This window comes from Zalophus californianus, chromosome 17 (assembly GCF_009762305.2).
Source record: "Zalophus californianus isolate mZalCal1 chromosome 17, mZalCal1.pri.v2, whole genome shotgun sequence".
In the NCBI taxonomy this organism is placed as follows: domain Eukaryota; kingdom Metazoa; phylum Chordata; class Mammalia; order Carnivora; family Otariidae; genus Zalophus; species Zalophus californianus.
Genome location: NC_045611.1, coordinates 9385356 through 9412386, shown reverse-complemented (window position 1 = coordinate 9412386; position 27031 = coordinate 9385356). Strand labels below are relative to the sequence as shown.

The window sequence follows — 27031 nt, the reverse complement described above, 5'->3', positions numbered from 1 at the left end:
CAGTTCTGTTTTAAAATGATGGGTACCGGCATCTGTATACATAATTTAAAATCAATTTACATTCTTACTCTGCCTGAGATGAAAAGATTGTGTACTGGTGTGATTAGAGAGAAGAGTGAGGATTTGGAGAAGGGTTGAGAGAGGCATTTTATAGCATTTTTAGATTCAAAGCTCTTGGTATGAAGTTCTTCCTGTTAAAGCTGAGTGGATGGATGGATGGATGGATCTGTCTATCTAGATGGCGAAGAAGAAGCGAGGGACATATGCAAGGTTAATAGTTTATTTTGGAGTTGGGATTGTGGATGCTTTTTGTTTGTCCGTATTCATCTGTCTTTTCTTAATTTTTCTGTGATTAATGAAAGTGTAAAGTAGGAAGTAGCCTGAAATAACCCTGAAAAAGGCAAAGTCATGGACTGTGTGTTAGCCGTTACAGTTCTTCATTATATATACATATATAAATGGAAATTTGTGTGTGTGTGTATATTTACACACACAAACGCACACACAAATTTCCATTTCTTCCACTATATGTATAGAAATACAAATATAGAATACACATATACATATACATATACATATATAGTTTTGAGCACATGGAGGGTTGCACCTTCTGAAGCTAAGCATAACCACATGACTTGCTCTGCCAACAAAATCTGAGCAGAAGTGACATCTGTATTGCTGGGTGAAGGCCTTGAGATCCATCCTATGTGCAGTTTGTCACATTCTCCTCCCCACACTGTAGAGGCTAGTGATGTTACAGAAGGTGGAGGCCCCATCTGCCAGGAGGTCCCTGACTAACCATGATGAACATGGTCGCGTCGACCTGGGATGGGCACAAAGTGTGAGTGAGCACTGATCCTTGATTGTTTTAAGATACTGAGGTTTGGGAGCTGTTCAGTAAGGATACTGAAGCACATCCTCCGGATTGGTATGGAGGCAGTTACGTGAGCCATACTAAGGAAATTGGACTGTATCTTATTGGCCATTCTAAGCTACGTAGGGGTTTTAAGCTGGGACTTTGTATATGTGTTTGATTTGCCAATCCAAAAAGTAAACCCTGCCCAAAGAAAGCCTAAACTTCTTATGTTCTAGATGGCAAATGCTAATTTAAAACCTCTTAATTAAAAAAACCTACCGGTTCTGTAGTGGTGGTAGAACAGTCTGTATCTTGAATGTGGTGATTGTTATGTGAATCTATATATAGAATAAATTGTCATAGATTTATACACAAAGACATTCCAAATAAAAGAAATTGAGTGCATCCCCAAACTGGTAAAGCCCAGGGAATGTCTGTGGTCTAATGAACTGTGTTTGCAGCACTGTCAATTTTCTGGTTCTGATAATGTGCTATAGACTTGGGTAAGGTGTCCCATTGTTGGTGCTGGCAGGCAGGGCACGCTTGGGGCTGTTTTTGCCAGTTCTTGTGAGTCCGTAACTGGTTCCAAATCGAAGTTAACAACAACAGAAAGTTTATGAGTTAAACCAGGGAAGTGTATTGTGGTCAGTCCCAGATTGCTGGCCTGACGTGGCAGGAAAGCTCACACTGGCGGACGGAGCCTCTTGCCTCCACCTAGCACGCAGCAGTTTATCCCTCAGAAATGGGTGCTGTTGGGAGTGCCTTGGCCGCTGTGTTCCTGTTTCAAGCACATCCCATGATATACATGTCTATCATGTTGTTAGGTTTGTGAGACAGAAGAGCAGCCCCCCCCCCCCCAGCACGCTTGCACATGCACACACTCATACACACTGATTCTAAAAGCTGTGTGTTTTTTCTTCCCTGAACTTGCCGGATTGCACACAGTTTCTCTGCAATTCACAGGGTCAGTAGCAGGAACAGGAAACCTGATGCCGGGGGCAGGAGAATTACCTGAGTAATAGTGTGTGGACTTGAATCACTGTCACCAGGAGCCTAGGAACCCACAGCCTGTGAATTAGTCTGTTGAACCAGTCAGTGGCTTGTGACCCCTTGTTCCCTCCGGATGTGTATGTTCTGATTTTGTTCTTATTGCTGGTGGCAGCTCTGTACTTTATTTTAAAGTGAAGGGGGAAGACCAAAAGACAACTCACCAGTTGTAAGTCACACATGCAGAAGGATGTACTGGCCCACTTGGCTGAGCCATCATTTTCTTTGGAAGTTGCTTTGGGGTCACCATCTGGGAATGTTCTTCCTGTTTTATTAGTGAAATATGTATATGCATTTTTATGATATGTGGCCTGCATATCCCATGGGGTTTCCCTAAGGGGCTTGGCTGAGAGGAACGATGTCTTCACCACCGCCTCCCCAACTGAGTGTCTGGCTTTCTTCTTGTGATACATTCAAAGTTCTGTAAGATTCTCTGTGTGGCATTGAGGATCATGCTCTAAGTGAAGTAAGGCTGGGGCCAGAGGCGTAGAATGGGGTGAAAGGCCACTTTATTTGCTAACTCTTTATGTCAGATGGAGTAGTCAAGCATTTCTGAAGTGTAAGAATCTATGGGGACTAAAAGTTAGCCATTGACAGACTTGGTACGCCAAAGAGATTTGAGTCATCGGACAGTTATCAGCCATGCAGACAGAACGTGAGTGGGGTTTTTCTCCTGGTCTAGAGGCCCAAGCTCTCTACACGGTACAACCTCACTCAAGTGCATTAATTTCTGCCATTGGTGGTATCTTTCTCTGTAGGGCAAGGGGTGTGACCTCAAGTCACCATGGACCCTCCAGCTCTACTATTCTCTGGTCTTAGGAAACTCCTAACAAAACCCATGTGTTGGCACTCACCCCTCTTCCTGGCACAGGTTAAATGCTTCTCCTTCTTCCAAAATTGGCACATTTGTGCACCTGCCACTGTTACCCAAGGAAATTCAGTCTACATTGGTCAACTTGCCTTCACCACCTATATGCCTTTTGGGGTTTGGGGTAGTCATTTAATCACCTACACCCCTTTCCCTAAACCCGCGCTCTGTTAGGAGACATGCCCTGGATCCTCTGGGATCTAACAGCACGCTGGTCCGATGCGGTCTTCATTAATATCATTCCATCCACCGTGCGGCCCTGTAGCTCACCCAAACCACCATTTGTTGCAGACTGGAGGAGTTTGGCACACTAGGTATCTTACCTACTTCTAGTCAAGTTTATGAAATACCTTCTCTCTTCCAGGCTGGATGTTAGGTGCTTTACACTCAAGTCTGTAAGAAGATAATTAATATTTTCCTTTTACAAATGAGGGAACTGAGGCTCAGAAATGTTAAATGGCCCCAAGTCAGTTGGCCTCCCAGCTGCCTGACACTTACTGTTCAAGGCTTGGGACCTGGGCTCCAGTCCAGGACTGAGGCGGCCAATTCAAACTGCCACAGATATCCTAAGCATCTCAGCACAGTTTGTGCCTCTCCCTGAATAAGACTACTGAGGTGGAGGATGTGCTCGGCAGTGCCGTTTGCATCCCTCTTCATACCATTTGTCTCTCAGCCTCACCGTAGCAATTCCCAGGCTCGCCGTTTGTTTTCTGGGACTTTCCTAACCTGAACAGGCAGGTGGCCCCAGCATTCTTGGCTGTACATGCTTTGGAGGAGATAGGTCTAAGAAGTGATAGTACTTAATTGCATACCCTCCAGGCCAGCCAGACTTAAAAATTGGGAGTGGCCCATAAACATGGGGCAGGTATGAAAGGCAACCCTCATCTTTCCAGAATTGTGCTAGGACACTGTCCAATGGACTATGATTGCTTCAAATCCTGATGCTCCTGGCCTTCTAGTTTCTGTCAAGGAGGGAACGTGGGCTTTGGTGTCAGACTGACGTGGTGAATCCTTGCCTCCAACCCTTCTTAGCTTTGGGATCTCTTACAAAAGATCACATGTAAAATAGGGAAAGTAGAACCCATTCAGTTGTTGTGGGGATGTAACAAGATGGTGCATGTAAGCACCCAGCCCACGGTCAGCCCTGAACATACAGTAGTCATTCTTATTATCCATGTGTGCCCCACCTATCTGTAGGGTTTTCTGGGTTGTGAAACCAGAGGTCTCTCTGGGATCTAGGTCACTCAGGGTCCATTGGAATAAATGAATTTTGCCTGCTTTTGTACTTTCTCTAAGTGAATCATCTTTAATTTTTGACACAGGCTCAATGGAATCATTTCAGAACCTGGATGGCAGCTTTTGAGATGAAAATATCATCTACTGAATTCTTGCAAGAGCCAGGCTTTGTCCTGGCATTCCCCTATTTTTTTTTTTTTTTTTTTTTTTTTTTTTTTAGGACGCAGATTGAGAGGAGATATGTGAGCCTGAAGACCCTTTGGAGCCTTCTCTATGCGCTGAGTGAAACCACACAACCCCCAGCCTGTGGTTTTAGTAGATTCCCAGTCTCACATCCTCCCAAACTTGGCAGTAAAAGCCCTGTTCTTCCATTCATTCCGATGATTTATATTCTCTCTGGGCGTCTAATATTAAACAGGGGAATTCCGACATGTTCCATAACACATTTACTGTAACTTGATACCATGAACTAAACTTGCTGTTATTTATCATTTCTTTTTATTTTCTCTCATTCCAGCACAAAGCCAAGGTAGAAGCAATGACCCTGGACCTCGCTCTGCTCCGTAGCGTGCAACATTTTGCTCAAGCATTCAAGGCCAAGAATCTGTGAGTGTTCCAGTGGAGGATTATAGATCATAGTAACTTGCTATTGTAATGTCTTTATCAGATGAACACAATTGAGAGAACACAAATGCGAGGCTGTTGTGTTGTCCTGGTGTCCAACAGCAGGCTCATTCATGTTGGCCCCGTTAAGGTATACCATATTTTCTTGACTTCTTGAGTCACCCTCATTATGAGATGTGTCATCAATCTAATAACAGCTCCCCTAATAAAAAAGGAAAGACACTATTTAAGCACTAGTAAGAGTGGCTAATAAAAGCCAGCTGATTGTAGGATGCATCTGTGGGATGCATCCTGATTACTGACATTTTTGCAGTGCATCTCAGAATCAAGGAAAAGCATATTTTAATTGCATCCAGGAACGAGTAGCCTTACTTATCCAGTCCTCCAAGGGGGCTGAGAATCAGAGCATGAGAAGGTTTTACCGTTTCCACGTCTGTGATAATTTTATGCTATGTGTGAACATGGCTCCAAAACATGGACCCACGTTGTGAGACAGTTATTCTTCTTTCCTTCTCTTTTGGTCTTTCAAAATGCCCGAAGGAGGAAGCGTTCGCTAGGGGCTGGCAGGTGTTTATGCCATCACATGCCACCTCCCTTTCTAACAGAGAGAGCAGACCTCAGACCCGGAGCTGGGGAAGAGCAATGGTGGCTAGCTCCATTTTAATTACAATATTTTGTTTCCAAGTGTTTATTTTTATGGTTCCCTTATATTGAGGGCAAGCAATACTGGTTTCTCGTTTAACATAGCAGTTTAAATTTCATTTAAAAAAATAACTGCATTTAATTTTTTTTTTTTTTTTTTTTTTTTAGTGAATTGATTTAAACACGAGGATCAAGTTAATAACAGTACAGGTGGTGCCAAGGATAAGATAGTTTCAGAAGTGGCACCAGAATGACGGAATTTGGGAGAATGCTGATAAATGACAGGTTGTCTCGGGGTTAGGCTATGCTGGGAGTGCTGGTTTTATAGTTCTCGCAGATGACGGATGTATGGGGAAGCATTTAAACCAGATATTCGGAAGGTACTATGTAGATCTGAGTATGCAGTGCTGGCCAGTGGCCAGTCCCTCTTGAGTCTGCCTCAGTGTCTCACTCTGCTCTTTTACGCTGCAAGGAAGTCTGTTCTCTAAAGCCTTTTAGCAAGTGGCCTGAGTCCTTGAGGTTGAAATACAAAGTCAGAGTCTTGAGTGGAGTTGCATCGTCCCCGTAAAGGGTTGTGTGTGTGTGCTCTCCACGGCATCTGCCAGTTGGTGGCTGCCAGCCCCTTCCGGAGCTCCCAGAGAAGGTCAGTTCAGGGTACAGCAATAGCTTTGAAGACACTTGCTTGTGTATAACTGCATTGCTCATTTATCCACTTGCTCATTCACTTCACACACCTTCGGTGAGTGCCTCCAAAGCCCCAGCCCCTCTTCTGGGCTCTGGGAAGAGAGTGGTCGTCCCTGGAAACCCACTTCCCCTCAGACTAGAAGCTATAATCTCAGGGGCCAGCAAGCACTTTTATTGCTCAGGGCTGACTCCTTGACCTACTGTCTTTGGGGTTGTTTGGAAGGATAGTAATAATAATAATAGCAGCAGTGAGCAGTAGCAGTTCATTTATCCAGTGCTTGTTATGGGCCATGCACTGAGAACCCTTTGTGTGCATTTTCTGATTTGCTGCTATTTCTTATTCTGTTATACAGATGAGGAGAGCAAGACTAGAAGGGGAAGGTGGGTTATCTGAGGGCCCACAGGTGGGAAGCAGGGGGGTAGGGGGCCTGAGAGCCTCCGCCTTAGTCCCTGCAGGCCTTCTGCTCACCCACCACGCGGCCCTGTCTCTCACTAGAAATGCAGTGGAAACTGAGATCAGAGACAGTGAGTGACTCTGGCAGGGTCACTTTGCCGACTGGGAGCAGCCTTGGGACTTCCCTCCAGTTCTGACTATCAGGCTCTCCCTCACACGGTGCGTCCTCTCTGTGCTTCCTCCGGTCCCTGGGTCAGCCCGTGCTGGGAGCAGCAGTATGGCTGAGGCGCGCCAACTGTTACATAACAGGACCATCTTCCAAGTCATAGCAGGACCGTTAGTTCAAGTAGTTCAGAAATTACCAAATTCAACTGCCTTTTGTAATCCCCAACCTCAAACTCTTGGGGAAAGCTATCACCCATTTTGCCCTAATCCTAGATTTTAGCAAATGACTGAATTTTTGTACTTCTAGGTTCAGAAACGAAGACGATTTTCCTTTTAGCAAAACCCTGTACCACAAACCTCTTTTTATACGTCTCTCGAGATCCAGTCTTTTACACGGCTTAGAGAAATATTGTGGTGGCGAAAACATGCATAAAAAAGTGAGTGATTTTACTTTTGAAATACTGCCAAAGTGAAATCTCTCCTGGATAGGCAGATGACAGTTTAGTACTTAGGGGTCTTTAGATTCTGAGCACTGTCAGAAGTGAATTTAAGTGCAGGTGGCTGGGCTGCCAAAAACCACGTGTAGCCTCCTGCTTCTCATCACCTCCCATCTTCAGACATGAAAATTTCTTTGTGTGTAAAACATAATGACAAATGAAAGAAAGCCTGCCAGTTCAGAACCAATCTCCTTTTGTGCTGTTGGACCAAGGAGAGGAAAAACCCTCACATTGAAATTCCATGTGGACACCCCCATTTGCTGTTCCATTTTAAAGCCTGTGAGCACGCCAGAAGTATTGTCAGCCTCCTCGCTCCTGTGTGTATTTCCGCCCGGTTTGTGCTCCGGCTCACGTGTGCCTCCCTGCACTGGGAGAGGCGATGTGTCGTGTATCCCGACACAGAGAAAGGTAGAAACAGATGCTAGATGCAAACGCTGCTGGAAGGGGCAGCCTGTTGTAGAGCTACTCTCCATCTGCCTTCTAGTAGGAGGAGATGTACATTCAGCCTACTCTGGGATACCTTCTTTTTTCCAGGCAGGGGAGGAGGTGGTGGACGGGAGGCTATTTTAGAATGAGCGCCGCTAATAATGATTAAACAAAATAAAAGCTGCTAGCCAGCTTGCTTTTTATTCTGTGAAAGGCAGGGTGCTCAGCACTTATAAGTGAATTCTCTCTCTTAATTTCTTACAGCCATCCTAGGCATTAGTCATTTTTCTCTCTAGTTTGCAAATTGAAAGGCTCCAGTCTTTCACAGAGAGGCTAAGTTGGTTTTCCAACTTTAGCCAGTGGTCAATCCAGAACAATCCAGTCTGAATCCATACCCACTCTTCCTGCTACATCTCACACTTTGGTCCCACGTTTCAGCGTGGATTCCTGGACTGGGATGGATCTGTGTAGGTAGTTTCTCCACAGTCTAGCAGCTTAACACCATTAAAAACAAGAAACACTTTCATGCTCTCTTACAGTTTGTTTAAATCAGTTGCTTGTTCAAACACAATATATGTGCTTTAATCTGTAGATTTCCCTTCAATTTTTTTTTTTTTAAATTAATGCAGCTTGCTTGTTGACAGGGTTGCCCTCGAGAGTTTTCTCTATCCTATACTTCCGGAACTGCGTCCCCGTGGTGCCACTGAACATGTTCTTTTGTTCTCTTGTCTCCTGAATTTCTTGTAAAGTGTAGCTAAGTCTAGAGCTTGGTCCAATGCTCATTTAATTCTTGGGCAAGAGTACTGCATGGGTGGTGGTGTAGTCTGCCATCAAGAAGACATGCGTGGGGCGCCTGGGTGGCTCAGTTGGTTAAGCGACTGCCTTCGGCTCAGGTCATGATCCTGGAGTCCCGGGATCGAGTCCTGCATCGGGCTCCCTGCTCAGCAAGGAGTCTGCTTCTACCTCTGACCCTCTTCCCTCTCGTGCTCTCTATCTCTCATCCTCTCTCTCTCAAATAAATAAAATCTTTAAAAAAAAAAAAAAGACATGCGTGGCTGCTTGCCAACACCAGCTTTCCTGGGCGCGGCACACCCTGACTGCTCCATTCCTCTGCCTACCTCCTCTTGCATTCATTCATTCTGCTCTTCTCCACACACTCTTCTGGGTGGTCAGGCCAGGAGTCCTCTGCCTGCTTCCAGGCAGTTCTCTCCAGAGTCAGTGGTGGTAGTGGTCGGCCAGTGTGTCTCAGGTCGAGTTATGTTGGGCATTACTGGAAAGTTCCAAGCCCGAGCCTGTGGTAAGTCCCAACCAAACTGAATTTTGAAGGAAATTTTGTTTAAACTGCAGTCCCGGACAGCAGCCAGAGCCCACACTGCCTGGCGGGCAGAGGCATCTCTCAGAGTATGAGGCGCTGGGACCTTTACTAATCATTCAGACCAAATATTGACATTTTTTCTAACGCGCTCTTACAGCCGTAGTCCGTTGTTTGGGGCGCTTTTGTACATTTTCATTCCTAGTTTCTAGCAGCTTAGCTCACTGAAACATGCGTATTTTGAGCAGGGCCTGGAACAGTTCGACAGCTACTAGAACCAGAAGCTCTGTAGATATTTTTCCTTTATTCAGAAGATATTATAAAGTTTGAATTCCAGATATTCCTGAAATAATGGACACCTGGATTCCAATCCTGGAGTTTTGAAAATTGGTAATGGCACATAATACAGGAAACTCTTGGCCTGGATCCCAGGTACCAATCAACTCTTACAATGTTGACCAAGAGTTTTGATTTGTTCTGGAAATTAATTGAAATCGATACTCTGTTCATATTAAAATAACATATACAATTCTGATGGTTTCTAGAACTTCATTTTTGATCATGGATTTCTACTTTGCCTTCTCAACTTTTTGTCTCTAGTATAATTTAAGGAAATTAGACTTTGTTTCATTTAGAAAATAATATAGAATACTGATGTTTTAAAAAAATGCTAAGAGAACAGTTTTCTTTAAACATTTGAGGGGGACAATCTTTAACAAGGTTATTTATTTTGACTTTTCACTAAATTACTTTCAGAACTTGAATCTACTAACCCCAGATATAATATTCTTGGATGCTTACTCCAAATTTTGCTGTCTCAAATCCTTCTATGGAAGTGGGTGTGCCATAAATTATAAATAAATTCTACATTTTGAGGGATAAATTACCCTGAAGACCGATGTGTAAATTACAGCTTAATCTTTCTTTTTCTTCTCAGTTTAATTTTAAGAATAATGTTTTAGCCAACATATCTGCATTACTCTTTGCTCAACGTTAGAAATCCATTTCTGGTTTGCCTAGCAAAGGATCATATTGCTTTGCTTTTCTACACAGTACGAACTAAAAGAAAAGAGAAAAGGAGAGGCAGATTTTAACTGTAATGAAATCTCTAAATCTAGATCTTAATTATGACTTTTTAGGGAGAAATTTAAAAAGTCTACAAGTTAATTTTTCCCCATCCCATACATTTTCCATGTTAGGGTATTGAAAAATTATATTGTGAGACATTTAATATACCTAGAAATATCAGGGAAGAACGATTCCCTTGTAAATAAATTTCTTCTCTCTGAAATTTAATTCTTTAGGCATCTTTTAATATAATTCTTTTTAAAAATTTCAAAAACATTGTATATACTGTCATTTCTTATTAAACAAAAATAGTGACTTAAAGTAGTATAGTGTAATGCAGGGGTCAGCAAACTTCTTTTTAAAGGGCCAGAGAATAAATATTTTAGACTTTTTAGGCCCTAAGATCTCTGTTGCAATTACTCAGCTCTGCCTTTGTAGTGTGAAAGCAGCCATGGACAATATTCGAGTGGGTGAACATGACTGTGTTCCAATAAAACTTTATTTAGAAGAAGAGGAGATGGGCTGGATTTGCGCAAGGGCCATACTGTGCCAGCCCCTGGTGTGGAAAGAATAGGGTTTTGTGGCTCAACAGTACTTAGATTTAAATCCCAGCCCTGCTACCTAATAGCTGTATGGCCTTGGGCAAACTGTTGGCATCTCTGTGCCTTGCTTTCCAGATCTATGTGAAGTAGATTATCACATACATTTTTTTATGGTTTTGGAGAGGAGCACCATAATGCATGGAATAACCAGGGACATCTCAGTGCACTGGGCCTATGAGTATTATTAACATGTATTTTTCATATCTTGCTCCTAAAATGATCTGAGAGGTTTTTAAGAATACATACGGTATGATAAAATAGAAATAAGAAATCTACTTGAACAGGAAAAGGGGATGAATTGGACTTGTAAGATGTGGGCCTAGTGGAAATGTGGATCTCATAAGGACTTTTACAATCCTTAAACATTGGACCTAAGAATGAGCTTTGAGATTCTTGGTAATCAACAGCAGAGGGAAAATGAGCTTTACATTGCCCACAAGCTAGAAGCATCACAAGAGCCAAGCAGAAATGATCGTCACTATAGTGATGCTCCACTGAGGATCTCAGAGTACTTCTTACTCTACTGAGTATTTTCCCCCTGCTCTTTGTTACTCTTTACAAAGCCCTTGATTTGAGGGATGCTTTGCAGTTCCCTTTCAGAGTAAATGGCTAGACTCTATTTTCTTTGCTATTGCTACATCTGTTTCCCTTGGCTTTCGGCCCTTTTTCCAGATGATTAGTGTTGCTGTAAGAACATACTGCTTTGAATATACAGGTACATTGGGAAGATATGTGGCACATACTGAAAATAATTAGCCTGTGTGTTTTGGGGCACCAAAGTACCTCATCTGCCTTCTCCCCTCCTTTTCTGTGTATTTTTTTCATTTTCCCCTCTTACTTCATTATTTATTCAATGCTTACAATGGTGCCAGGAACTGGGCTAGACACTGGCAGTAAACCATTTGCCATCTCACTTCTCCCATGCCTTATTTCTCTCTTAAAATAGTCCTGAAGCTTAAGATTTTTTGATCGCTTTCCATGATGACTATCTTCAAAAACATATCCTTAGTGGAGAAGAATATTTATTACATTAATTAGAGGCCACGGTGCAATTAAATTTATCAGAAAAAAAAATTCAGTGAGCCTTTTGGCATCATTAAAAATCATCACAGCTAAGGAATACACAAAACTATGTTCGAATTAACCACAACGATGTTTGCAAAATAAACAGTTTTGATTTCCCAACAGAATTCTCTGTTCAGCCGTCACTATCATGTTTCATGACATCAAAGTGATGTATGTTAATTGAAGACACACAAAAAATCTTCCCTTCCAGGAAGAATAAAAACCCAGCTTTGGGGGACAGGTACAATTACTCTGTGGCCACCTCCTCCTACACTCACCATCCCACCGATGTGTCCATGGCCACCTCCTCCTACACTCACCATCCCACCGATGTGTCCATGGCCACCTCCTCCTACACTCACCATCCCACCGATGTGTCCATGGCCACCTCCTCCTACACTCACCATCCCACCGATGTGTCCATGGCCACCTCCTCCTACACTCACCATCCCACCGATGTGTCCATGGCCACCTCCTCCTACACTCACCATCCCACCGATGTGTCCATGGCCACCTCCTCCTACACTCACCATCCCACCGATGTGTCCATGGCCACCTCCTCCTACACTCACCATCCCACCGATGTGTCCATGGCCACCTCCTCCTACACTCACCATCCCACCGATGTGTCCATGGCCACCTCCTCCTACACTCACCATCCCACCGATGTGTCCATGGCCACCTCCTCCTACACTCACCATCCCACCGATGTGTCCATGGCCACCTCCTCCTACACTCACCATCCCACCGATGTGTCCATGGCCACCTCCTCCTACACTCACCATCCCACCGATGTGTCCATAACCCATGTTATGTCTTTGGCTCTAGCAAATAATATTTATTTTATTGCTGGTGCTCAACAATGACCACTTAAATCACTGGACTAGAGTACAAGTCAGCAGAGTTTTTCCATAAAGAATCAGGTACATATATAAATAACTATATACATATTTTTGCCTTTATGAGCCAGATGGTCTCTGTAGCAACTAGTGTTGAGTGCATCTTGATTGTTGGGTGAGGCCTTTGTAATTCGAAAGTAGCCACTAAGAACTTGTAAATGACTGGGTGTTTCTGTGTTCCAATAAAACTTTATTTTTAAAAACAGAAAGTAGGTTGGAGTTGGGATTTGGTCTGGGATTTGTGGTTTGCTAATCCTTGGACCAGAATCCACTCTCTTGAAATGTAACTCATTTTAATAGCATCTTGTCTTATTATGAGAAATACATGGCTTTTTCCTTAGAAAATGGATTATGTTAGGCCTGGTCAAGATATGTAAGTATATATAGCCAATGTTTGTGTGCTTGGTTAATTTCAACTCCCTGCAGATATTCTGCAGTACTCTTTGATACTTAGAGGCTGGGAGAAGAGATAAGAGTTTGAGGAGAACAGTGTGCTGTGCTGAGGTTTGGAAATACCACCATATGGGAAAGCAGGTCAACTAAGACAACTAAGTATTATTTAAACAATGAAGACACTGAAGTCCTAATTGGGGCTTGGAACCATGTAATGCTGCTGATGACAGTAATTGCTCATATTTATCACCTATTTATTATGTGTCAAGCACTTATATGTCATCCCATTTTATCCTTACTAGGACCCAGAGGGTAGGTCAAAAATGGTAGACGAATGACAGTGTCTTATGGTTCATCCTAATGCCATGATCAGCCACATTTCCTGGATCAAGATATTGAGGCTTAAAAGAGATTAAGGACCTTGATCAAGGTCATGCTAGCTACTAGTTAGTAAGGCTAGAACTTGGTCCAAAAATGTGTGCTGCCACTGAGCTCAGCTTAGACAGTAGTCTGGAGAATCAGAAAGATCTGTCTCATTTGGGAAATGCATCATTTAGGATGCATTGCCTCCGAAGGCAATTTGTCCCATTAATAGAATGGATGACAACGCCTGCCTACTGGGACAATTATTAAGGTCACTTCAAGGTTGAAGGAGATGCTCCTTCCAGCCAATTTTCTATCACCAAGAGCAAATTGTTTTGCTGAAATATGTGGAAAGGAGGTTAAACAAACCCAGTGGAAGAGAGGCTCCTCCCCTCAGTTAAGGAACTCAGACTATTATCCACCAAATATATAGAGGTGTCTCTCTGTGGAGTCAGTTTAAGCAGAAATGGCAACTATTTACTCTTGTTTGCAGTTGTCTTTGCACATTTACTCCAAATGTCAGTGTTCATTTCCTCTTACTTCCTACTTTATAACGATGCTGATCAGGTAGACAGAAGAAGACCAAAGGGTTTATGTTTATGCATCTGAACTGCCCCAGTGATCACTCTCAAAGCCAAACCCAGCCCTGACACTGTCCTGTGGAAGAACCTTTTGGTGGTGTCTTGCGACCTGAACTGTAAAGGCTGCATCTGCTGGTGTGGCCCCCCCAGTCCTCTGGGGTCTGGCCCCTTCTCCACTTTTATTTCCAGTTGTGCCCTCCCAGCCCCGTGTCTCTATACTGTGCTTACAGACATTCTTAGAAGTTCTGCCTCCTGGTTCTGGGCCTCTACTCCTGACCTGTGCCGCTTACCTCCTACCTGTCCACCACCTGCTCACTGGATGACTTGGTCCCATCCTCTGCAGAGCCTCCGTGTTCCCTTCTCTCCCCTTCATGGTTGAATGACAAGTCACTTTGTGGAGTGTTGACAACACACCCAACCATCACGCTTGAATATTTTGAGGATGCTTTTTTTCTATATTGATTTTTCTTTGTTAGGCTGAGCCCCGCAGAGGCAGCAACCTTGGCTAATTCGTCTTTGTTTTAGCTCTGGATCTCTGTTCCTTACCTTACTAACATGGGGACCTTAGCAAATTCCTTCACCTCTCTGATCTTAAGTTTCTCCATCAGTGAAAGTGGGAGATCATGGTAATACCATCGTGTGTGGTTGAGAGGATTAAATAACAATGTTTCTAAAACACAGTACCTACCTGATACCTAATAAACACTTAATAAATTTTAGCTGTGTCACCATTGTTATCATTATCATCATCCTTTGCAATTATGACGTATACTGCCTTACAATAAGCTCACGGAAGTGGATGGATGGGATGGGTGGGTGGGTAATGGATGGGAGGGAGGGCAGAAGGACAGAAACAGAAACACACAGTTTCATTTGGTGACCCGAACTTTGCTTTTAACGTGCTGATTCTCAGTCATTTATGGTTCTTGAACTGATACTTCCATGGGTGGTATCGAGGTTATGGATTTAAAGATCATGGGAAACAAATTTTAAAGTAATCTTATGTGTAGTAGTTATTTCTGGCAAAACACTCCATAAAAGTTCCCTTCTAGGAAACCATGGACACCTTTGCCTGTTAGGAGCCAGGGCTTTGCTGGAGTGGTGCAGACCACGTGGCCGAGCTAGGCTGGCGTCACTCGGCGTGGACAGGGATCGAGCCCTCTGGGCTCCACCAGGTCTCTTCTTTGGCCTACACTGAGACCACCCCCCTAGTCAGTGATGCAGCAAGTCTGTGATTACCCTCAGAGAGCTCTGGTTTATGTAAGACTCAGGAAGAGCATTTCAGTGTCTGTGGTTGAGAATTTTATGTCCCATCTTGGCTCGTGACTCCAGCTTGGTTTTTCTCCTTGCACTTTCCAACCATTCCCATTGTCACGTTGGAATTCTCCTTTTACATAATTGACATGTTGGGGACTTGAGCTTGAACCACACCGAAATCACATTTTAATAACTCAGGAACCATCTCTTTTCCCCAGTACGTTGTCAAGAAGCTAATTCTTGTCAGCCTAAAAACTTGAATATACATTTGAAATAAATCAACGGTGCTACACTGTGGCAGCCTGCTGAAAATTCCCAAGGAAGATTATATTTTCAGTTGAACTACTTGTCACTGTGCTGTGTTTTTAATATTGTGAGTCCTTTGTTTTCTTCATTTTGTAAAAATCTACCCAATACCTTGTCATTCAGGAAATATAAATTGATCCTCTCCATTAGTGGCAGAGTTCTTATTTTGCCTTTAAAAAGCTTCTGCTGTTAAGGTTCAGTCACCAACTCGTAATCAAGTAGATATTTTAGCTGACATTATGCAATAATTGATAATCAAAAACAGAAGAAAATGTTTCTGGTTGTCTTGAGAAGTACAAGTAGTGGGAAAGTTGACAAACGATGTAGCTTTGGGAAGCAGATCTGGGCAAAATGTCTGCCACCTAAAAAGAAAGAGGTGTTTCAATTTCCCACATTAGAACTCCAAATTCCCAAGGGACTGTCACAGTGGTTCTCAGCTCGGTTGTTTAAAAATGCTGATGCCTGGCTGCTACTCCCATTCTGATTTCACCATGTCTGGGATGTCCCCTGGGCATTTGGACTTTTAGAAGCTTCCCAGGTGGTTCTCAAGAGCTGCCGTTGCGGGGGGGCACTGAGCACCGCCCTCCTAACAACTGGGTCTGGAGTCTTAAGTTATTTTTTGCCCACCCGGAGTTCTACAGGGATAGTTGCTTCACCCCTTCTGCTGTCATCCCCTCCCCTAACGTAGCTCAGAGCATTGACAGAGATCTCTGACAGACCACCATCAACCGTGGTGTCAGACCAGCTCAGGTTCAAATCCTGTCTTGAGAGCTTAGGACTCTGAGCAAGTTACTTTGCTTCTCTGACCCTAGGTTTCCTCATCTGTGAAATGGAGTATAATGGAGGGTCAGAGCTGCATTCTGAGGTTTAAAAGCGATAGTGTTTATATGTCAAGGGTGTATCCATGTCTGGAGAAGAGTTGTAAAAGGCACCTGTGCCTGCTCTCGCCTCCTTCACAGCCCAGTGCAGCAAGCTCAGGGAGGTGGGGCACCTGCAGGGAGGCTCCTGGACTTCAGAGTAAGGAAGCCAGGGGTCAGGGACGGAGGTCCGCCCCAGGGGATGTGCCCCTTTATGAGAGGAATTTGATAGACGATGCCAGGGTTTGAGGTTTTAAGTTAGTGAAGGTTGCTCTTCTCCCCACCACACACGTTTGTTCCTCCCAGGTCCTGTCTTGTGCTTTCTGTGTTTTATGTAACTGTTCAGAAAATGCAGTGCTGAGACCAGACCCCTGGACAATAGAACTTTATTCCCTGAATGTGGCCATACCGCTTCTCTGGAAAGGGTGTTCCACACAGAGGATATGGTGGTAACTTTTTCTTTTAAATGTACCTTTCTCTCTCTCTCTCTCTCTCTTTTTTTTTTTTTGTAGATTTTAAAAGCACTATATAAGTCTCATGGTACATTTTTGAAATTATAGGGAAACATACAGAATAAAGCGCAAGTTAACCATAATCCCACCATCCAAGACAATCCGTTTTGACAGTTTGATGTTCCCATTTTTATTCTGTGTTCGTAGATTCTTAAAAAGAAAAAAAAAATTCTTTATTCATTTTTTTATTGAGAGATAATTCATATATCATGAAATTCACCAGTTTAAGGTGTTCAGTTCATTGGTTTTTAGTATATTCACCAGGTTGTCCAACCATTTCCACGATTGAATTCCAGAACATTTTCATCATCCTAAATGAACCCCCTTACCCATTAGCTGTCACTCCCCAGTTCCTCCCCACTCCCAGCACCTCCCCGGCAACCAGTCTACTTCCTGTCTCTGTCTCTGGATTTGTGGCCTTTCATGTCTGGCTTCTTTCTCTTAGCGTAATGTTTTCAAGATTCAGCCATGTTCCACGTGTATTACTATTCCAGTCTTTCTTAGTGCTAAATAAGATTCCATTGTATTGATGTCATACTTGCTATATTCATTCATTATCTTGATCCACATTTGGGCCGTTTATGCTTTTGGGCTGTTAAGAATAATGCTTTTATGAACATTTGTGTACAGAGTTCTGTGTTGATGCACATTGTCATTTCTCTTGGGTATATGCCCGGAAGTGGAATTGCGGGGTCAGGTGGTGACTTTATGTTTAACTTTTTGAGGAACTGTCAAACTTCCCCGCAGCTGCTGTACCATTTTATGTTCCTCCCAGCAGTGTCCGAGGGTTCCAAGTTCTCCACAACTTCGTCAACACTTGTTAGTGTTCTTTTTTTTTTTTAAGATTTTATGTATTTATTTGACAGAGAGAGAGAGAGCACAAGCAGGGAGAATAGCAGGCAGAGGGAGAGGGAGAAGCATGCTCCCCACTGAGCAGGGAGCCCGATGCGGAGCTTGATCCCAGGACCCTGAGATTATGACCTGAGCCAAAGGCAGACGCTTAACCGACTGAGCCACCCAGGCCCCCCCCATTCTTTTTCTTTTTAAATTAAAGCTATCTTTTCTTTATTGTAGCCACCCTGATGGGTGGGAAGGGATTATGTGACATATATTCTCTTATATGGGCATTTTTTATGTCATCAAACATATTTCTATAACTTAAATTTTAAGTGCTTTACACGAATGCATTGCATATAAGTAAACTTATTTAATCTTAAAAAATGGAAAATAATGCCATAGTTTGTAGAAAATTCAGGGACTAATATGTCAAAGAAAGAAAAAAGACTGAAAATTTCAACCTAATCTTTTAAAAAAATGGCTGGGGCGCCTGGGTGGCTTGGTTGGTTAAGCGCCTGCCTTTGACTCAGGTCATCATCCTGGAGTCCCGGGATCGAGTCCTACATGGGGCTTCCCCTGCTCTGTGGGGAGCCTCCTTTTCCCTCTCCCTCTGCCTCTGCCTGCCACTCCCCCTGCTTGTGCTCACTCGCTCTCTCTCTCTGTCCAATAAATACATAAAATCTTAAAAAAAATGGCCAACATTTAGTTGTTAGAAATAAATTCAGTCTGACATGTTAAGATTCCAATGATAGGTTGAAATAATGTCACAAACTTAAATGATGTAGCTTTGTGTAACCTATTAATTAAAAAAAACACACATAACCTTATTTTCATTGAACTTGCTATATCTTGCTTTAGTCTCATTTTCTGTTCACGGTGGAAATGTGAGGGTAAAGGTGGACAGGGTCTGCAGAGTGTTTGGCCATAGCTGCCCCTCCCCCGGGGAGGGGAAGGAGCCCAGCTGGAGGCCACCTCACTCATTCTGAGAATGTCAGGGTAGGTTTCTCCAAACCCCGGGATTTTTTGTAATTGAGATATAATTTGTATACCATAAAATTGATCATTTTAAAGTGTACAACTCAGTAGTTCTTAGTCTATCCACTGAATTGTACAGCCATTACCAATAATTCCAGAACATTTTAATCACTCTAAAAAGAAAACCATGCTTGTGCTCTTTAGCAGTCATTTCCCACCTCCCTCCGCCACTGTAGCCCTAGGCAACGGCTAATTTTTCTGTTGGCCGATTTGCCTCTTCTGGACATTCCATGTCAGTGGAATCATGCAATACGTCGTCATTTGCAACTGGCTTCTTTCACTTTGTATAATGTTCTCAAGGTTCATCCATGTCATAGCATGATCAGCACTTCATTGCTTTTTATAGCATTGCTGAATAATATTCTGTTACACAGGTAGACCACATTTTGTTGATCCATGCATCAGTTGGTGGACATTGGGCTTGTTTCCACTTTTTGGCTATTATGAATAATGCTGCCATGAACGTTATTCCCAGTGCCTTGCCTTCTTGGGGGAAATCATGATACTTGGAGGTTAAAGGTGTTGGGTGGTAGGCTGGTGGGGACAGTGAAACAAGTCTCTGGGGACCAGTATTCCTCCCACACTCAACACCAAGACCCTTTCTGAGCCCCTCTTGAGGGACTCGCCCAGTGGTCTTGTAATCGCCTAGGAAGCATGTCTCCTGGCAAGAAGTCTTCAAGTCCAGGATCAGAGCCAATATGAGACACCAGATGTTGCAGTTCCCCCTTTTTTTTTGGTTTAAGAAGAGAGCCACTCTCACAAAGTGACAGGCTGCCTGCAACTTGGGCTCAATTATTTTGTAAAGCTTTTTGTTTATTTGACCTCTCCTGATCCAGGGAATAATTCTGACCAATCATGGCTGACTCCCTTTGGCACTGGGGTCTGGTTGCTTTATAGCTGATGACAGAGGGGCCACACTGCTACCACATCTGAATTAATCCTTAACTCCAGAGCTGTGTGCTGTTCTCCAGCAAGGTTGTATTTCTTCATTAGCTATTCCCAGGGCCCAGGGAGTCCCAGAGGATGTCAGAGTACATTAATTTTTATCATAACATGGAATCTTGCAGGTCTGAATGGCAGCACACGGCTGTCAGGGGCTTTCTGAACTCGATTACAGCTCCATATATTCTCTAGGCAAAACAGAGGCAGGAGTCCTCATTGGCAAGGGAATGTACAAAATGCATGAGATGCTTTATTGTTTGAGTAACTTGACCATACACTTAAACACATTCCCCAACTAAGTTTTTTTTCCCTGATGTCCATGTAAGTTCACCTCTGCCATCTTACATTAAAACCCCCTCCCTTCACTGTGACCATATAAGGTATATTTTAAATAAGCTCTTTTGCATAATGGTAATGAAATCATCATCTGCTACTTTGACAGCTATTCTGTAAATATATTAAAAAATGAATGTTCCCAAGATTTTTTAGCAGAATATAGCAGGATTTATTTAGCAGGTTGGTATTGCAGAAGTTTATAAATTATGGCTTGTAATGCTTAATATTACTTTATGGCCATAAAATATAATTTTAATTTGAAGAAATGCTAATTTGTTTTCAGAAAGGCAAGTTATTTCTTCATTGACTTTATATTCCCTATTTGTCAACAGAATAGAATGCTTGGAGGGATGCATTTTACTTACAGAAGATGCCCAGGTATTATTTTAACCTTGTTGATAAATGCCAGGAATCCCCTATAAGCAGGGTCCTGTACTACACTCTCCTTGGTATGGATATAAGGACACCCCCTCTTCCCCCATAGGAAATCATAGTCAAAGAGAGAAGGCATTGTTTTTAGTTGTGAGGGCAAATGTGTTCTTAGTAGGGATGGCCAAATAATTTAGTGCTGGCTCTAGTTCTTCACTCAGGTGTCCTGGAGAATTCTGATTTCTTAGTAATGGATGTGTTTTCTAAGGCCACATGCACTGTTCATTTAATTGCTCCCACTGCTGGGCAGCCAAATTGCACAAGCTCTGTGAGCCATTGAGCAGTCTCCCAAAGTTCTCACATCACTGTTTATGTATGAGATGGACACAGGCAAATATTCTATTTATCTTAACACATACTAATTTTTAAAAACTAAAACCAGAGCAGCAACCCTCCTCAGCAGCTGTTTTTGCAAAGGACAAGACTGAGAAATACAGATGTGTTGGTTTCCAGTACATTTTTTTTTTAAGTGAATATAGGTGTTCCTTACATTTGACAAAAATTAGGCAGGTGGTGTATAAATGACTGCATTGTGAATGAAGCTGACACAGAGAGAGGCTCTCTGGGTTAAAACCCAAGTACTGACTGTGCATGCAGTGCTTGAGTCATGTGAGCAAGGATGCAGACTTCTGTCACCAGCGCAATCTTATTTGATTCTCAGGTATTCAGTAATTCCAAACTTCTGTTGCATCTCGGGCATGGTGCTGGCTGTGGGAGCACAAGGGTGACTTCAGAGACATGCTCAGCCCTTCAGGGGTTTTTAGCCCACTGTTGTGACTTTCTCCTTTTTGTGTCCGAGAAAACTGAGCATCATGGAGAAAGTAACCAGCTCCCTCTTCTAAATAATGCCAGCCCCTGCCTGCCCGTCCACCAGCTTCTTCCGTTGCCGAATTCATATGAATAATATTCACATTCTCTCAGTTCCCTTGGGGCATTTATTGAACTCCAGTTTGGCCTCCCAAGACTTCTTTCATATCACGAGTGAATTTCTGTAGGACATGACCATCATTCATTTGTCAGATGAGCTAATGGGAATTTGCCAAGAGAGACTCTGGTTCATCTGCATTTTCTCAATCTGTAGGAGCTACATTCAAGTGAAGTTTCTGGCTTATGAGTGTGGTTGAATTTACCCTTACCTTTCCTACTCTTCCATCCTTATTGTGCTTATCATTGATTGTCCAATTTATTAAATATTCCCAGGGAGCCAGAACACAGGGCAATAAAGTACCGAATGCAAAGGCAGGAGTGAAACTTGAAAATAAGTGGACCGTTAACACCAAAGGGTCAGACCTGCATTTGAGATATCATGTCATTTGGATTAAGTGCTCTTGGTGGCATGATTACCAAATTGATGGATTTTTCCTAGAATGCCCCCTTGGCAAGAGATGTAGGTATTTTCCCGTTGTACGCCTTGCCCCATTGAGAATCAGTGAGGTTGAGATTTTGCTGCTGTGCCGGTATATGATGGGATGGGGAAATATAAAAAAGGTAATGGACATGAGGTAAAAATTTAAGGAAATAACAAAAACAAGAGTATTTCTATTTTCTGTTAAGTGTATGTACTGATGTTCTGGAATTCACTATAAGAAGTTGTAAATGGTGCATGAAATGAAAAATTCCTGGTGGTCTCCTGGGATACAGCCAGTGCTCTGCTCTATTCCTGCTGATTGGTTTGGATTATTTTCTTTAGTCCAATTTAGAAAAAAAAAAAAAAAAGAAAAGTGTAGCTGGGTTATCTTAACAGCAGAATCCACTCTGGGTTAATTATTACGTTAATACTTGATGGTGTCCTTAAATTCTGAAAACATGTGGATCCTTCAAATTTTAGAAGCACAGCTAGACAGTCACTGACCACCTAAGCTGATGTTGATTTTATGTGTTCAGATTTCTCTTGTTTTATTTGCTTGATTTCCTTGCATATTTATTGAGGCTCTTACCTACCAGAGATATCGGGTAAGAACCAAGTATAGGTATTTTATAAATATGGGAGACAGTTATATACATATTTTATATCTCTGAATTATTGATAGATAGCATGTCCCCAAAGTGTAGCCAAAGTCTAGGAAACAGGCAGCCAAGAAAAAATAGTCTGTTTTAGGTACCATCTCTCAGCTGATGTTAAGCAGTTTACATTTTTCTCTAATTTTTACCACTATCAAACAAGGTGGGTACAGTCTTTCCCTTTAATCATTATTCTCATTGTGAGTTTGAGTGGCTGATTATTTTTTTCCAGTGTGTTACCATAAACAAGCATTTTTTTTTTTTTTTAAGTTTGTCCATATACCACCTAAACTCCCCTTGACTTTTACTGTTGGTGTGCACACTGCATCTTGGGCAGTTGAGGTCTTGGTGGACTGCTGGAGAGTCTGGAACCTTCGCTGGGCTGGAGATAGCTGTATGAGAGAATGGCTGTGTTCTAGCTTATGCTGCCATCCGGGAGTTCAAAATAAGCCAGCCCTAGCGATCTGAGCAGAGATCCACCTTGGAATTCTACAGTAATTTTTTCCTCCCCCTTTTCTGGAAGAAAAAGAAAACCTAATACTTAGTAAGTCTGAGAAACAGTTGTCTTTGGGACTTTGGGTCCTTAGGCCCTTTCTGTTGAATTTCATATTATTTCCACATAGTATGAATTCCCACAGCTCGCTTGAGAAATGCCCCAGATGGTGTGACATTCCGTTTCAAGGAGGAATTGAAAAGTATTTTCCTTTACATAACATTACACTTAGCTCAGTCTTTTGCTGTGTCTGAGATGGAATCCCCCACAGCCACAATTGTGTTAATGTTCCGCAGGGTGTTTATTTAGCCTGTAAAGGTCTGTCTCGTTTTCTGGAGCATGTTATGATTCAGTTTACAAATCCTCACTGTAATTCAATCCCATGATGGTTGCTACTGCTCTTCATAGATTGTTTCGAGGCACCTTCTCTGTGCTCAGGTTTGACATTATGTATGGTTCTTAGGTTGCTTGGATCATAACGGACTGGTCTTGTCCTCAAAGCATAAATAACTCAGTCTTCATGGATCAGCTAGAACCAATCCACTTTTCCCCTGCTTCTTTTGTCATATTTTAGGTAATAATAAATTGTAAAACATGACTACGGAATGTGATTTGCAAACCAAATGTCACTGGGAAAATAGCATTGATTCAGTGCATTAATTCCTTTCATTCCTGATGTACAAAAGGCTTACTTCTTACTGCATGCAAACAAAGGCTGGGCAAACAAAGACTTCTTTCCTAGGGACATTGATTGTAGTCTCCTGGTGAAGATAACAGATGGATTGTGTCACAAAGAGTTAAGCAATGTAGGAATGGACACACCCCAGGCAGAATTGAAGCCCCAGCCTCCTGGGAGATGCTACAGCTCAGAAGCTGCTGTTCTGTTTACAATAAACTCTTACGGAATGCTAGGGTTGGGTCATTGCCAGTTACTGATGAGCATTCAAAATAGTTGGCAGGGTTAAGAATGGCAATTGATGTTTGTGGAGGAAACCGACAGGATCCTGGCCCTTGAGGGGTCGGTGTCAGTAGGAGACTGGTGTCTTGGCAGGGACCTGTAGGTCAGGGAACATGGGAAACAGCTGGATCTCCTGTCCCATGCATTTGTCTAGTGGTCATAGGTCGAAGGACCTTGTGTCCTTTGGTTATATCTGTCTTTCTGTCAATCACACTGTTGTCAACCTTGTAAAAGGTCCAGGGAAAGTGTCTAGGAATTTCAGAAGAGGGAGATAGTACCCATCTTCCAGATGAGGAGCAAGGATTCTTCAAGCAGGAAGGGTCATGAGTAGTCCTTGGGGGACAGGGTGGGTTGTGATGTGTAGAAGGTGCAGCTGAGACAGAGTGAGGGACCCCCTTAGGTCCATCTAAGGGGACAAGTAGAGTGAGGCCAGAAAGCCTTGTGTGTCCGTGTGTCAGCAAGGATCAGAAAGTCCTGTGATACCAACATCCCTAATTGCTCTGCGGTCTAGGAACCTGCACACATTCCGTCACCCTGGCTGAGAGCCAGGTTGGAGATGGGCGGAAGTGCTGGCATTTTATTCGAGTTTAATTTCTTAACGTCATCATCAGACTGCTGCTGCTTGTGGAAGTTCAGGGTGTGGGGTGCCATTCACATTGCCCACTATCTGTGTTCAAGCCCCTGGCTCCACACAGCAAGCCTTCCTTATTCCCTGGTTGTAAAGCCTCTGTGTTTTCCTGGCTAAGAAGAGATTTTGGTGGCAGATATTCCTAGATTTCAGTTCTGGGTTCTTCACCTACTTGGCAAGAAACATTTTGATCCTTAGCGTTTTCCTCTGTAAAATGGTAATGATGCCATCTACCTTATGGGTTGCCATGATTATTAAAATAGTATATCGACATGCCAAGAACTACCAGCAATGTTTCCTCAGACTGACATCATATGACTGTCCCAGGCAAGGAACAAGTCTAGGCCTCTCTCTCGGTTCATGTTTACTAGACCCCTGTGTTCAAATAGGTGCTTATTGAACATTCTCATATTTTTAGAGGATGACAACACTGTGGAACTGCACCCCTGCTGTTATAACACTTATACATAGAACATAAAATTTCATAGGAAAGGATTTTTGTGATTGGTCAGGACTTCCAGGGAGTTCTCGCCGCAATGAGGTTCATTGAGATGAGATGCTAAGAGATGCTAAATGCCGTACACATTCAGAGGAGGAGCCGTTCTTACGGGTGCAGTGGTCCAGGAAGGTTCCACAGGGGTTTGAGCTGGCTTTTGAAAGGACGGGGGGACAGTCAGCATGGGTGCTGTAGACATGGGCCAAGTATTCTCTTGTCTCTACACTGTTAACGTTGACCTGTTCTCTCTGCAAGTAGATCTTAACATGTTTCTTCTCAGTTGTTTGCTGTGACCCAGGGCAAGGTACATCATAAATAGTCCACGCATAGTTTACTTGACTTCAGTCAGATTTAACGGTTTTGTATTCATCACCTGTCAGGCATATGGTGCTCTGCAAGTTGGTCCAGAGATGCGGAGATGAATAGGCACAACTCCCGTGGACCCACTAGGTGCGGTCAGCACACAAATATGCCAGTCCCTTATCCTGGGTCTGTGATTTGGGCCTTTGGAAGCACACAAAGCACTCTTGTGTTTCTACATTTCTTTTCAGTTGCATTTTCCATACAGTAAAATTCACCTTCTAATAATAGAGTTCGGTAAGTTCTGACAAACACACAGCCATGGAATCACCATAGTCAAGATACAGAGCAGTTCCCTTACCCCCCAAATTTCCCCTGTGCCTTTTTGTAGTCATTCCCACCTCTGCACGCAGCCCCTGGCAACCATTGTTTTTTTTTCTGTCTCTAGAGTTTTGCCTTTTCCAGAATGTTACATAAATACATGTATTCCATATGTAGCTTTTTGTGTTTGGTTTCTCTCACATAGCATGATGCACATATTAGTTATCTGTTGGTGTTAAGTTACTCCCAAAAGTTAGTGACTTAAAAGAGCGAATGTTTATTACCTGACTCTGTTAGTTTTCTATTGCTGTTGTAATAAATAACACATGTGTACTGGCTTCAAACAACATGTATTCAGGGTGCAGGAATATATATTCCTATCAGCTTCATATAACATAATAACAACATAATATTATAAATAAATCTAATTTCATTGGTAGGCCATATTTTAACTATTGCTACTAGAGGATTTTAACATGTTAAATCTTGTACTGGTTATTTGTAATCTAGTTTTATCAATTTTTAAATACCTTCATCAGTGTTTTTGTTAGACTCTCAGAATGTGTTTAATGGGACCCCCAGGATTCATGATAGGTCAAATAAGGGAGCAAGTAGAGGTAGCAAGACCAGGCCTGGGCTGTTGCAGTGGCCAGAGCTAAAGGCAACAGGTTATGGAGTGCTGGTGGTTGTCTTAGCTTGAGTTCCCCAGAAATCAGGCCTGGTAGAGGGACGTATTTATTGGGGGAGTATTCTCAGAAGAAGGTAGGAGGGAAACAGATTGTGTTTAACTCGAGACTAGCTTCAGCCTGATGCCACAGGTTCCTGGAGAAGGACTTATACCAGAGTTGTCCTCCTTGTTAGCAGAGCAGCTGGGTCTGGGGCATGACTTTCCAGATGTGATGGTGCCCATCAGTCAAGGACAATTTTTTGGAGATGTCTGCTCTCAGCCATGGTGAAGGGATACACCGGACCCATAATTGAGATCTAGACAGGACATCTTAATGCTCATTCCATTGGAAATGTAGGGGACTGGAAAAGCATTAATAGTCTCTAGAGATGTTGGTAATGACTAGTCATAGAGACTAAGGGAGAAGAGGGAGTAGCAAATGTTTCCTAAGAGTTACTTATTAGGGGGCCAGTTAGAGAGTATCATCACCCACTAGTAATAAGGACATCAGGAAGTGGAAAGATGAAGATGAAAAGTTCAGATTTGGGGTGGGTATGAATGAGATTCTGGAACCTGGGAGGAATATGGGGGCTGGAGCTGTGGGTGTGAAGTTCATCTTTATAGACATGTTGTTTGGAGTCCCTGGCTGGGAGAGGAAGGGCTGGAAGAGACAGAAGATGGGGCAGTGGCAACATTAGGAGGAGGTCCATTGCGACAGAGAAGTCTGGTTTCAAGAGAGGGGAGGTTGTTGGGTTTCTTGATTGGGAAGCCATAGCTCTCCAGGTGGCTTTGAGAGAATCTGGAGGGTCATGGGAAAGAAGTCACTCAGCTTGGTGATAAGAAGTGGGTTTGGGGCAAGGAATGGAGACAAATATTTCAAAACTGTAGTCCACAAATGGGAAGAGAAAGGCTAGTGCCAGTTGAAAGAGCCCGA

General features: G+C 42.9%; 1 protein-coding gene across 4 annotated transcripts in view; it reads left to right on the top strand.

The window, feature by feature from the left end:
- WWOX (WW domain containing oxidoreductase) overlaps nucleotides 1-27031 on the top strand; it is a 928538-nt gene that overhangs the window by 237786 nt on the left and 663721 nt on the right. For all 4 annotated transcript variants that reach the window (XM_027618083.2, XM_027618082.2, XM_027618080.2 and 1 more), the window contains one exon: nucleotides 4525-4613. In XM_027618083.2, the coding sequence (XP_027473884.1) occupies nucleotides 4525-4613 (89 nt within the window). The remainder of the gene's footprint in view (nucleotides 1-4524; nucleotides 4614-27031) is intronic.